At 37.2% G+C, this 12,481-nt stretch overlaps 2 protein-coding genes across 5 annotated transcripts; one reads left to right on the top strand and one right to left on the bottom strand.

The window, feature by feature from the left end:
- Positions 1-1,883: 1,883 nt before the first annotated feature.
- Positions 1,884-3,871, bottom strand: LOC112529508 (protein HAIKU1-like). The gene has a single exon (XM_025140825.1). The coding sequence runs from the start codon at positions 3,302-3,304 to the stop codon at positions 2,246-2,248; it is 1,059 nt and encodes a 352-aa protein (XP_024996593.1). The 5' UTR covers positions 3,305-3,871; the 3' UTR covers positions 1,884-2,245.
- A 3,746-nt stretch (positions 3,872-7,617) lies between these two features.
- LOC112529877 (ribosomal RNA small subunit methyltransferase nep-1) lies at positions 7,618-11,958 on the top strand. Of its 4 annotated transcripts, none has more exons than XM_025141300.1 (9): positions 7,618-7,723; positions 7,808-7,861; positions 8,125-8,445; positions 9,195-9,287; positions 9,920-10,064; positions 10,158-10,268; positions 10,378-10,460; positions 10,574-10,631; positions 11,619-11,958. In XM_025141300.1, the coding sequence occupies exons 3-9, from the start codon at positions 8,128-8,130 to the stop codon at positions 11,696-11,698; spliced, it is 888 nt and encodes a 295-aa protein (XP_024997068.1). In that variant the 5' UTR covers positions 7,618-7,723; positions 7,808-7,861; positions 8,125-8,127; the 3' UTR covers positions 11,699-11,958. The 4 variants fall into 4 exon arrangements, with proteins under 4 accessions (XP_024997068.1, XP_024997070.1, XP_024997071.1 ...); XM_025141302.1 differs by having other exon boundaries at positions 7,656-7,673; XM_025141303.1 differs by having other exon boundaries at positions 7,660-7,723; positions 8,100-8,445.
- Positions 11,959-12,481: the final 523 nt, after the last annotated feature.

Below are 12,481 nucleotides of genomic sequence, written 5' to 3'. Positions count from 1 at the left end.
AAATGATAATTATGCACGAGCCGTAAGACTTAAATAAACATAAAAAGAAAACTTGATAACTAAAAACCTAAATATGTAAATACTTACTCTCATTCTCATCCACGAAGAATCGAGCACGAATTTCTTTGTAAATTGAAGAAAGTAGTGAGTTGAGATTCAAAAGATTTAATCCCGATTTTGCACCCTGATACCATTTCTTATAATCTTTATATATTTTTATTTTTAGTTTTATTATTAGTTAAAACACTAACACACGCAAGTATTGTTTGTCTATATTTATATACATACTTACATACATACATACATACATATTGCCGCCTAGGATACGCTTTGGAAAAGGTTGTGATCTCGTCATAACTCGTAAGACTTGAAGCTTGACCTCGTCATCATGCCAAGCCTCACGTCATTTAGAATCTTACTACGTGGCCTGTAAAAATTGTGTATATTGGCTTTTAGAATTTTGTGTTTTAATACGTGGTTGGAAAAGTTTTGTGTTTTAATGGGGATGGACCACATTTTGTGTTTTTAGATGTGCGTAGAGACGACCAAAAAAATCTGAAACCGATAGTGAAAACCGAAACTTTTGAGTCGGGGACATCTTATCGAGGGTAGGGCGGGGATCGGAGACATATTTGGGGATTTTAACGTATATATACATATATATATATATATATATATGTATATTAATTTTAATTTTAATTTATATGCATACATATATATGTGTGTGTGTGAGAGATATATTATTGCAAGAAAATACTTACACTAAAATTTAAATGACTTTTATCCACTTTAGCTTAACACTCCAAATAAGGCTTACGAAAAAGTTTAATTTTATTTATCTAATCGTGAAATTGTGATGTTAATTATATGATGTTTGAATTTTTGTTTACTTTTACATTGTAATCTAAGATATTGTTTGTAATTGGTTTGATTATGTTAGAGATATTTAGACTTACGCCTTTAAAAAAACTGTAATTTACTTTTAGTTGTGAAAATTAACATATTGTAATTTATTCAGATCGTTTCGGGGTTCGATTATAACCAATGGTGAACAGGGAAACCAATGGGAAAAAAAGAATTTTTACCCTTAAAGGGTTACCCAACAGGGATCAGGAAAACCATGGGGACCTGACCAGGATCAGGGCGGTTTCGAAGACGGTTTTCATTATCGGTTTTGGTGACGGGGATACCAATAACCGGCCCAAACCCGACTCGTTACCATTCCTAGATGTGCGGGTTGAAAATTGTCATAGAACATCTCCAATGGACTCCCTACATCTCTACATTAACTAAAAACACGAGCCAAAAATAACACTCCAATGTACCTTATGTTAAGAGTGATATTTTCGTTGTCTAACGTTACCCATCTAGCCACAATAACAGTAATCAACATGCAGCAAAAAAACGAACTAAGTGCTCAATTTGACAACTAATAACGTGATATAAATAACAAGAGTCCCCTTCTTTTACAAACCCAATAACTCGTACGAACTTACAAACCAGTTTCATATATGAAACCACACAAGTCAAAATGCATTGTTTATACAATGTTGTTTCATATGTGAAACGTTCAAAACTCTTTCTCCACGTACATATCAGTCATGAATGTTTCACATCTGAAACAACACTCTATGAACACTGCATTTTCGCACGTATGTGAAACAACACATGAAAATTGGTTTGTAAATGATTATGCATAACAATTGGTTTCAGTTCTTATTGCCCATTTGACAAAGCCCCATCATGACCATCACATACATCATAACCATGAACATATTTCATCAAGGTTCATATAAAAGGAGATAGCTCAATAAGCATCACAAAAGAAACAGAATCCAATAACCATATAAGCATATCTAGCAATAAACCTGTAGACTAAAAAGGAGCAGCAATTTGAAGTACATTTAACGGTATTTAAAAAACGGTAGCGAATCCCCATCAGACGACCAACATAACAAATTCAATGTTGATGATAACTCGACTACATTTTCTGGTCAAGCATCTAGATTTCAGATATGTTCTTGAATGTCACTGAACACCTGATGTAAAAGTTGTTCAAGTAATAAACAGATGATCCCTGATACCAACTATATATATCCTAAACAAGCATTCGAATTTCAAGGTTTATAACCTATAAAAGCAACAGAAAAACAAAAACCCAATTCGAAGAGACTATTTTACAGCCAATGTACCTTACGTTAAGGTGTTGCAACGATAAAGTTAGCGTCTTTCTGATGTTATCCATCTAGTCCCTCCATCTCGGACTTGAAATAGAGAAAAACCCTGGAGATAAAGGAAAGTTCATGCCGGGAGAAGGTGGAGGTTGAGATCCAGGGCCGAAGAGACCTGATTGAGCCATGGGTGAAAATGAAAAATTTGGTGTTAATGGTGGTGGATGCTGGTAGCCAGGAGAAAGTGGTGGATATGGTGATCGAGGAGACAGGAGATTTAAGTAACCAGATGGTGATGGCAGAAGAAACTGAGAAGTGGGTGATGGTAGGGGCGAAGGGCCGCCCATTCTTGGCGACGGAAAAGGTGGAAGAGGAGGGGCGGCAGCACCATTCATCCGCGGTGATGGAAGTGGCGGAGGACCGTTCATCCGTGGAGATGGAAGTGGAGGAGGACCGTTCATCCGGGGAGATGGAAGTGGCGGCACAAGGGGATAAGGAAGCAATCCAGATGATTGCTGCTGCTGCTGCTGACCACCCTGCATTTGACTTTGACCTTGAGGATTTTGCTGATACTGAGGATGAATTTGTGGACGTCCTTGAGCTGAATCAACAATGGAATGCTGAAGGTAGCGCATATAGGCAGAGATAGGAGACTGAGACTCCACGGTGTTTGCCGCCCACCCTGTATGATCCCCAGGAGCCATGGGTGGTGGTGGTGCCGCCATAGCTGGCAACCGTGGTTGATCATGATGGGGAGGTCTAGCAAGATTACCATTGTAAGGAACTGCACCACTAGGTGGACGATGGTGAATGGGCATTTGGGGTCGGTTTATATTTAGCGGCGTTAAAGGCGACGGTCGAATACGTTGCAACCGCATACTAGGTGGCTTAGGTGAGTTCATGGGTGGTCTAGGAAGTGGTTCCTGGGAATGGCGTGAAGGCGAACCAGTAAGCTGTTGAACAATACTTTGAAAATCGTTTTTGTTGATGTTATAAACCTGGGGTTGAGGTTGTTGCCTACCTGGATTGGGAAAATTAGGTTGGTGCAAAGGACTCTTTCTGATATTTTTCCCAATTTTGTTCACACCCAAATGCTCGTTGTGCCTATTTCTTGAATAATCAGAATTATCCATTTTGATCGGAAAATCAAACTTTTCTCCCAATTATCAAACAAGAAACCCTCAAAATCTCAATTCATTTCGATTCCCATATAATACCCAAATTACCACCTTCTCTAAAGATCACTGGAACCAAGATTTCTTGAAATTGAATTACAATACGAAACCAAGAAATGAAACCCTAGAACTATAAGCAAGCGAGAAAATGAACACACCTGTTTCTTGGCACAAACTCTGGATCAAATCAACTTCAACCCCACTTGGAATTTGAGACGGTAAACAAGAAACAAAGTCCCCAATTCTGTTTCCTTGTTACCCAGAAACCCTAATTTGCTTAATTGAGGTTTTTCCACAAACACTTTGAGTGCAGCTGCATAAAGGAATCTAAAAGAGAATTACGACTTGACTTACACAGATAGCGTGAGATTTGAATGTTTCTTGGATAATTTTGACTCAGAAACAATCAAAGGGTTGAAAATCTAGGAGTATATAAGAGAGGTTTTTGAAACCCTAGGGATAGAGGAGCGTCCAAATCGGGTATTTGGGAGTAAACGAAAGAAACGATGGATTAGGTTATAGGAGGTGAGGGCCATGGCCAAGTTGATCGCCCTTTGTCTTCGTGTAGTGGGTGACACGCTGCTTATGTAATCCCGCTCTAAAAGTGTTTACCCTGTTTAGGAATCGGTAAAAGTCTCCTTGCAATCTTATTTTCTATATGTATATTAAAATTACATTTAAACCATAAGGATGAGATTTGATTGATTTGAATTTGGACTACAAATATCTGGAGGTCCCATGTTTGAATCCAATGCAATAATAAAAAATCCTCTTATGGCCACATAGGTTCAAATGCGGTGACGGTGGTCGTCCTACGATTAGTCAGCTTGTATAACGGGTTGGATAATATCCGGATTAATAATAAAATATCACATTTAATTATTAGTTTTTTTTAATTCAAGTGGAACCCATGGCCAAACATGGAGTGTGTTAGAGCATGGATGGCTCTCAATCTCATCTTTTCTTTTACCAGTTTTTTTTTATTAACCTGGATATCCAATCTGCTATGCGAACCGACTAATCCAAGGACGACCACTTGTTTGCCCGGGGTCATCACATTTGAATATAAATGGTGATTTTTTACCCTTATTGTTCATCGTCTCTCTTCATGTCCAACGAGTTTGTATCGATGGATGTTGGTTTTCATATTTTGTTGAATGTATTTTGATTTCTTCTATCACTTTCGTCTTCGTCAAGCATAAATAACTGAACGTACCACTTTCAGAACACCATTCTCCATCTTCCGAATGCTCTCCAACGTCTCACGCTTTTAGGCTGTAGACCCTTCAGTTTAATCAAAGTTTCCTTCAATGCTTACTGATACCAACTTCTTTTTCTTTCCTTGTTGTTGCAATCGGCTTAGGTTGGGCCAGTACACCAGCAAATGGTTGCCATTTTCTTTTACACCTCAAGAAACTTTTTTTTATTAACCTGGATATCCAACCCGCTATGCGAGCCGACTAATCCCATGACGACCACCTGCTTTGCAGATAGCCCACAGTCATTGCATTTGAACATCTGTAGCCACAAGGGGATTTTTATTTCTCCTTGAATTTGAACCTAGGATCTCCTGATAATTTTGATCTTTGGAGTCAAGCTCAAACCAATCAGGAACCACTCTTGTAGTTCACCTCAAGAAACTTTGTAAGGTAGGGAAATGGTAATGTGGAAATACCAAGAGAGTACACCAGAAAAAAAACAGGTTGAGGGGTACGTTTTAGAGAGGGGAACCGCAAATCTGAGGGAGCGGTATATACGAAAAATCAATCACTGAGTGTGGTAAGTATGTTTTTTGTCTCTTATTCCAGTTAGATGTGTGGTCAACACAAAGTCCTGGTCATAGGTGATCTTTTTTTTTGCTGAACATGTCACCTCTTATCGTGGTAAGAGTCTCTTACCTGATAAGAGGTGGTAAGTGGTTAGTAAACAGACCCTAAGGAAAAATTCATGTTATTAGAGCTTGTTGATAACTATAACCAATTTGGATTTGTTTTGCTATTTTACGTTATAATCGATAGTGACCCATTGTTGGGTTTTTTATATTACTTTTTTTTATTAACCTGGATATCCAACCCGTTATGTGAGCCGATTAATCTCATTACGACCACCTGCTTTGCAGATAGCCCGGAGTTACCGTATTTGAACCTCCGTGGTCACAAGGGGATTTTTATTCTTCCTTGGATTTGAACATGAGACCTCCTGGTACTTTTGACCTTTGGAGCCAAACTCAAACCAATCAGACACCACCCTTGTGGTTGGGTTTTTTATATTACTTTTCTAATCCACTATAATTGCATGCTTAGTTTAATTAATCAAATCCACCTCCTCATATTTACTTTTAATTATCCGTTTGTGTACGTGAATTATTTGGCAATAATAAGTTAAAAAATTGAGTCCATGTGGATTCGACCCGACTTACCGCTATTACAATCTTGGTTGTTATTGGCCAATAGTTGGAACTTATATTTGGTGGACTCGGCATTCATCAAAATTAGTGTAATATTGCAGCATATAAAGCCACAAATTGTTTAAATAGACACCGTAAAAAGCAGAAATTCTAGCAAACCCACGTTCATAAGAAGGGATGAAAGCTAGGGAATATTACCTTAGAGCCAAGAGTAGCAGAGTTGAAGCGGTGGTGGTGGCTGCATGGTTTTAACAACGTTTGAACTCGCAAAACAGGTTCTAATGGGGTTTATTTGATAAAACAAACAAATTTAAGTATACCCCCTCAATTTTATTTTAATTTCTAATTTAGCCCCATAACTTTTTCCTCAATTTATGTTAAGAAGACTAAAAAAAATAAGGTATCGAGGGGGTAAGGAACGAGAATGGTGAATAAAAACGGTTTGATTTGATATAATACAGTGGGTCCATTACCACATACCCGTTGATTTCCATACATACCGAATTGGGGGAAATGCAAATTGTATTTCTATTCTGACTCTTCTTCGTTCCCGTCCATTTTCATTTATATTCCTTTAAATTTACCAAATGCCTCATAAGAAGAAGGGAACCTATCTGAACCATCCATCTATTTTTAATCTAATGATTGTGGATGATAGAGACAGTTATATATTTTACCAAAACTGAAGTTTTGTAGAGATGGTTACATTTGAATCTAAACCATCTATGTTCGATTGATGAGATATTTTTTTTGGAGGGCGGGTTCTTGCTTTTTTTTTAAGGGTGTCTGGGCCAAAGCCCGACTAATCTCCGGCAATTTTGGAGGCTAAACATGGCCCCACTTAAATGTCGCCAACACTCCCCTCCCAGGGCTCGAACTCGGGTTCATGACTATGCCATGCCCAAGCCTTTACCACTAGGCTGGAAGGTCTTTGACAGGCGGGTTCTCACTTGACGGTCGAACCTCCCATTGTATGTGTATATATATACATACATATATACACACACACACATATATATATATATATATATATATATATATACACACACATGTATATATGTGAAATGTGAATATGAAACTATTTTATGTGTAAACATTGCATAAAAACACATTAAAATGACATGGTATTGATAAAAACACGTCCAATTTTGTTTGTGACTTTGATATCGAGACTTATCCCTTTTCTTATCCGTAGGGTTGTAAACGAATCGAACGAACACGAACGGAGGCTTGCTCATGTTCGTTTGTTTAACTTAAACGAACAAACGAACGAACACGAACGGTAAACGAACGAAAATCTTTGTGTTCGTATTCGTTCGTTTAGACATCTGGTGTGTTCGTGTTCGTTTATGTTCGTTTGTTAACATGCTAAACGAACATAAACGAACGGGCTAAACGAACATAAATAAATATTATTTGAATTCAAAGTAAATAAATAAAATATTATTATATATTAAATTTAGTATTTAAACGAACGAATATAAATGAACGGTAAACAAACGAACGTTCATGAACATAAATGAACGAACGAGACTCTTGTTCATGTTCGTTTAACTAAACGAACAAAAAAACTTGTTCATGTTCATTCATTTATTAAATAAAGAAACATAAACGAATTTCCCGTCAAACGGTTCACTAAACATTCGGTTCGTTTACAGCCCTACTTATCCATGCTTATTAGAAGCGTTCAAAAACCCGACCAACTTGATAAATCCAACCCGAAAAAATCCAAAAAACCCAATCCGAGCGTAACCCAGAACATGATCGATAAAAAATTAGCCACACCAACTTTATTGGGTCGGAATTGGGCCAGGCCAATAAACCCGTGTCTCGGAGACTCGGAGTCATATTAGCAGCAGCTAAGACAGTATCCTTTCTTCCCTGACCTATATTGATTTCTTCTTATCGTTTGCTTCACAGGTTTCGATTTTTCTTTGCTTCATAGCTTTCGATTGCTTCTTCAGTTCAAGGTTTCGATTTTTCTTGTGGGTTTCTTCTTCTTCGGTTCACAGGTTTCCATTTTTCTTTCGTTTTCATCTTTGCTTCACCAACAGGTTTCGATTCTGCAAGGTGCTTCTTTGGTTTCTATTTGCCTCGAATCTAAACCTGTAAGTTACGTCGATTTCTTCTTTTGCTTCCAGATTTTGTTCAATAGTTGTACACAACAGTCGACACTTTTCTGATTTTCTGTGATTTTACATCGATTGTTCAATGCTTCCTGTAAGTTGCATCGATTTTCTGATTGTTTATGTATTAACTAATGAGTATGTTACTCTGTGTTTAAACAATCTGTGGCTTTTTATGCTGCAATTTCATTCTAATTTGAATACCCATTATCGTGAAAAGAGAAATTGTTCTTACTGAATCGTAGAAAATGGTGAGACCGTATGCAATTAAGGGGCGTAAGAGGAAGAAGAACAAAACAGAAAGATACGATAAGGAAGAAGATGAAGAAGACAATGTAGGGTTTGTTGAAGAGGAAGAAGAAGGAGGAGAAGGGGAAAAGGATGGAGCCCAGAAGAAATTGAAGGGTGGGGTTACTGAATCAGACGAGGAGAAAGCAGAAGCAGCAGTACAAGAACTTGCAGGTATTCCAGTAAATCTGAATGAGCAGGTGGGAAATGACATGAACACCCCTGGTGTTATTTTCATCCTTGAGAAGGCTTCTTTGGAAGTTGCAAAAGTGGGAAAGGTTTGGTTTTCTCAAATCTTTGGATTTTCTGGTGTTTATTTGTGATTTGCTTGTTCTTGTTCTCATGAAATTTGCAACAAATGTTCAATGGGAATTGCGAATGTTACATCTGTTTTGATAAATCTTTGAGGTAGAATCTATCATATCAATCTGATGCTAATGTCTTGGAGGGCATTTTAGACTTTTAACAACTAGTTCAAAGATTGTAACAAAAACTTTTACGAGTTCATGTTATGTTCAATGAAGGATCTTATACAGCGTAAAGTGGCACATGTAGACTCTTCATGCTTATTGTTCATGACATGTATGCTTAATTCTCAGAATATTTCTTGAAAGTGGATCATAACTGTGGAGTAGGGGGTGTGTTTTATAGTATTTTAATATTATTTTAGAACGTGAACGGAAATTACAGTCGTTTTAGAACAACCGTCAAGATTACTCTTTTATGACTGGAATGTCAAGAATTTGAGTGATTGGAATAACCTCTTTGCAAAATGCAAGAGAATGATCGTAAAGGGACTTTGCTTTCTGGCTCTTTGCGAAGCAAAGGAGTCTTGATCTATCGGTTTCACCTTTTTGGAGTGGAAATGGTTTAATTGAACGCAAAGTTTGAATATGGGCTCTTTTGGAATTTAGAACAACGAACTTTTTATGGCCTTTTTTACCCTTTTCAGCTTTTGTTGTAATGGATTTTGATTTCTACTGTCACGTTGTATTGATGTGTGTTATTTGTGTATGTGTTTGTTCAGAGTTATCAATTGTTGAACTCAGAGGATCATGCCAATTTTTTGAGGAAAAATAACCGGAATCCGGCTGAGTATAGACCCGACATTTCTCATCAGGTTAGTCATCTTGGAATTGCTTTTGACTTTTTGTCGAGAATTTGGTATGGTTTGAAGTTTTGTGAAGCATTTCATTGACATTGATGTTCTTTTTTGGGTTGTCATACATATCGTGTAGAGTTTATTTTTAGAAAGTTAGTTGTGTAAGTAGATTTCAACATCCCCGTGACATTTAACTTTTTTATTTCATATACGATGTTCTCATTTGTTTTTGTTTTGGGTTGTCAAATAAGTTTAGAGCGGATAATTTGAACATGTGGCTTTGGTTGTATCGCTAAATTGTTGACTGGAAAGATGAGAGCATACTAGTGGGAGACGTTCATCCTCTTATCAAAGAAACGGAGAGATGAAATTTGATAAATTCAAAACTAGAAACTCGGGTTCAAAAGTAAAAGTAAAACTTACATGTTATGCTTGTGTGTGTATGAGTGATATATATACACACACACACGCACACGCACACGCACATACATATATATATATATACACACACACACACGCGCACATACATACATAGGGAATAATCAAATGAAACCCATATAAATGTTATTACCAATATTATTTACAATACTTCATTTGAAGGTCTTTTTGTTTTTGGCTTTGAATTTGGACAAATTATTTGTTTGGTGCAGGCAATATTGAATATCTTGGATAGCCCACTGAATAAAGCCGGTAGGCTAAAAGCTTTGTATGTGAGAACCGAGAAAGGCGTACTTTTTGAAATCAAACCTCATGTTCGTATTCCAAGGACATTTAAACGTTTTGCCGGGATCATGTGTAAGTTCAATGGATTGTAGCAGAAGCAAATCCTACAATTCGCTCGATAACATCGCCATTTTTTCTCATATTTGACTCTCTTGATACTTTCAGTGCAATTGCTTCAAAAACTAAGTATTTCCACCGTTGGAAAACGGGAAAAGCTTATGCGGGTCATCAAGAATCCCGTAACCCAGTATCTTCCGGTTAATTCTCGCAAGATAGGTTCGCAATCATATCTCGATCTTGCCGTCTGATTGATAATTACGCTCACCGTCTCTTGATTTTAATGGGATGAAGGGCTTACAGATTTTAATTTTGTTTTGTGGACCAGGCTTTTCGCATAGTTCGGAAAAGTTGGTTGATATGCATGATTATGTGGCGACATTGGACAAAGATGCAACACTTGTTTTTGTGGTATGTAAATATATACATGATGTCGATTTGGTTTTTATTTGAAAACGAGTTAATAGACCCTTTGGACCATCGGATTTGGAAAACAATAACTTACGTAACATATCTATGGTCAGGTTGGTGCAATGGCTCATGGTAAAATCGAGAATGACTTCGTAGAGGATTATATTTCAAGTAAGTTGATTCTATATTTTCATTAGATTTGAACTTCTACACCTGCTTTAGATGCTGGTTCTTGTGAAAAGCCGCCCCCGGGGGGTCTTACAGAAGCAATTACTCTACTATTTGTAATCAAAGGGGTTGTTTGTTTACCTCTTAATAGTTCCATTAAGAGGCAACCTCTGAATCTTTAAGAGCTGAATCTTGTTTGGCAAAAAAAACGTCTACCTTTTAATGGTTCTAAAACTCTCTGATGATTTTGTATCATGGATCTCTCTTAACCATTAAGAGCCCAGATGTCATTGTATACAATTACCAAACAATTATATTTCATTTTGCACTATATTATGAGCCTCTTAATCATTCTGACCACTTAATCATTCTGCACCAAACCATTCAGCAATTGCTAAACAGCCCCATAATCTCATTAGGTTTTGAAAATAGAACATAGGATAAAAATCAACATTCTAGAGGTAAAAAATAAATAAAGCATCACAAGTTTTCCTCGAAGTAGGCTCTCTTGCAAGTTTTGTTTTCCGCAAGAGAGTATGACACCACCCTGTGTAGCGCCCCCATCATACTGGTCCCACAATCATCATGGGGAGGTAAACCGTGTGTCGTAAGAGCGGGTGGGTGGTGTCTGAAGTCGAATCCCAAACCTTCCACCACTGATTCGGCATGCCCAACTCATTTCCCGCTAGATGTTAATCTTTTTGTCTGAAAATAACTGTCCACAATGAAAAGACAGTTTTAAAAATGTGTAATCGTTACATTTTTTTAAAGAACTAAAGGACAATTTTACCCTCAACACTATAGGGGGTAATGAATTCTTATCTCATAATTAATGATATATTTGAAAAATACGCTCTTCCTTCTGAAAGTGATGACAGACTAAAATAGAAACATATTGTTTAAATTTAACGAAGTTTTTTGTATGTAAATTGAGTTGAGACAAATGATTATGGTCGTTCTAATATATATTGAACGGTGTACTTTTTGCAGTTTCTGGATATCCGTTAAGTGCAGCATACTGCATTACAAGGATCACGAATGCGTTAGAGCGCAAACACAAGATTCTATGAACGACGCCCTATGCCATGTATTTGTAGTAGTAATATTAGATAACAGATGACGCGTTTGATGACGTTTTTTCCTTACTGAAAATGCTGTTTTTTTTTATTCGAGATCCATCCGAAAAGGCTCTGGCATTTTGACGAAGATCGCTGTAAGTTGTACGGATGGCAACAATGGAAACATATTTCGGAAACTTTATAGTACTCTAGTTTTGCAGTCACTTGTAGAATCTGAGAGATTGCGTTTGCGATGAATCCATGCTTTTCAATGCTACGCAAGATTTTTTTTCATATGACGTTTTTAACGTGAAATTTCCTTTCGTCATAAGTTCACCACAATTGTTACATGAGCCTTTGTGACGAAATTGCCAAATCTAACGTTGCATCAGGTTTTTCCGGTTATGGTCGGTAATTACTTCGGTAATATATTTGAGAACCGAACGCTCGACTTGAGAATCATCGATCTCGATTGAAATTGGAAGTTGGAACGGAATAATCTCGTAACGGAAATTCGTCGAAACCGAAATTCGAAATCACAAGTATATGGAAAACCCAAATAACAAATTGTAATGTGAGCTTGAGAGATAAAAGAGAATGGTGTGAAAATAAGCATAAACATTCTTATTTAGAGGGGAAAAATGACGTTTTGGGAATAAATAAATAAATAGGGACTTAAAAATGAATAATCCGTCACCCAATGGATGGTTGCCACATCGCAGCTTGAAATAATTATCTTTTTGCAGATTCTGTCCAATAATGGGTTGTGTAGGGTGCTCACGAGCCCTATAAATG

The sequence above is a fragment of the Cynara cardunculus genome (genome assembly GCF_001531365.2).
Source record: "Cynara cardunculus var. scolymus isolate 2C chromosome LG 16, CcrdV1, whole genome shotgun sequence".
In the NCBI taxonomy this organism is placed as follows: Eukaryota; Viridiplantae; Streptophyta; class Magnoliopsida; order Asterales; family Asteraceae; genus Cynara; species Cynara cardunculus.
This window is presented reverse-complemented; position numbering and strand designations above follow the sequence as displayed.

Bases quoted from the DNA above. Each gene is read 5' to 3' on its own strand.
- LOC112529877 (XM_025141300.1), top strand. From the start codon at position 8,128: ATGGTGAGACCGTATGCAATTAAGGGGCGTAAGAGGAAGAAGAACAAA. The intron at 10,269-10,377 runs GTTCGCAATCAT...TTTGTGGACCAG, and splicing joins GGTTAATTCTCGCAAGATAG to GCTTTTCGCATAGTTCGGAA. The intron at 10,632-11,618 runs GTAAGTTGATTC...TACTTTTTGCAG, and splicing joins CGTAGAGGATTATATTTCAA to TTTCTGGATATCCGTTAAGT.
- LOC112529508 (XM_025140825.1), bottom strand. From the start codon at position 3,304: ATGGATAATTCTGATTATTCAAGAAATAGGCACAACGAGCATTTGGGT.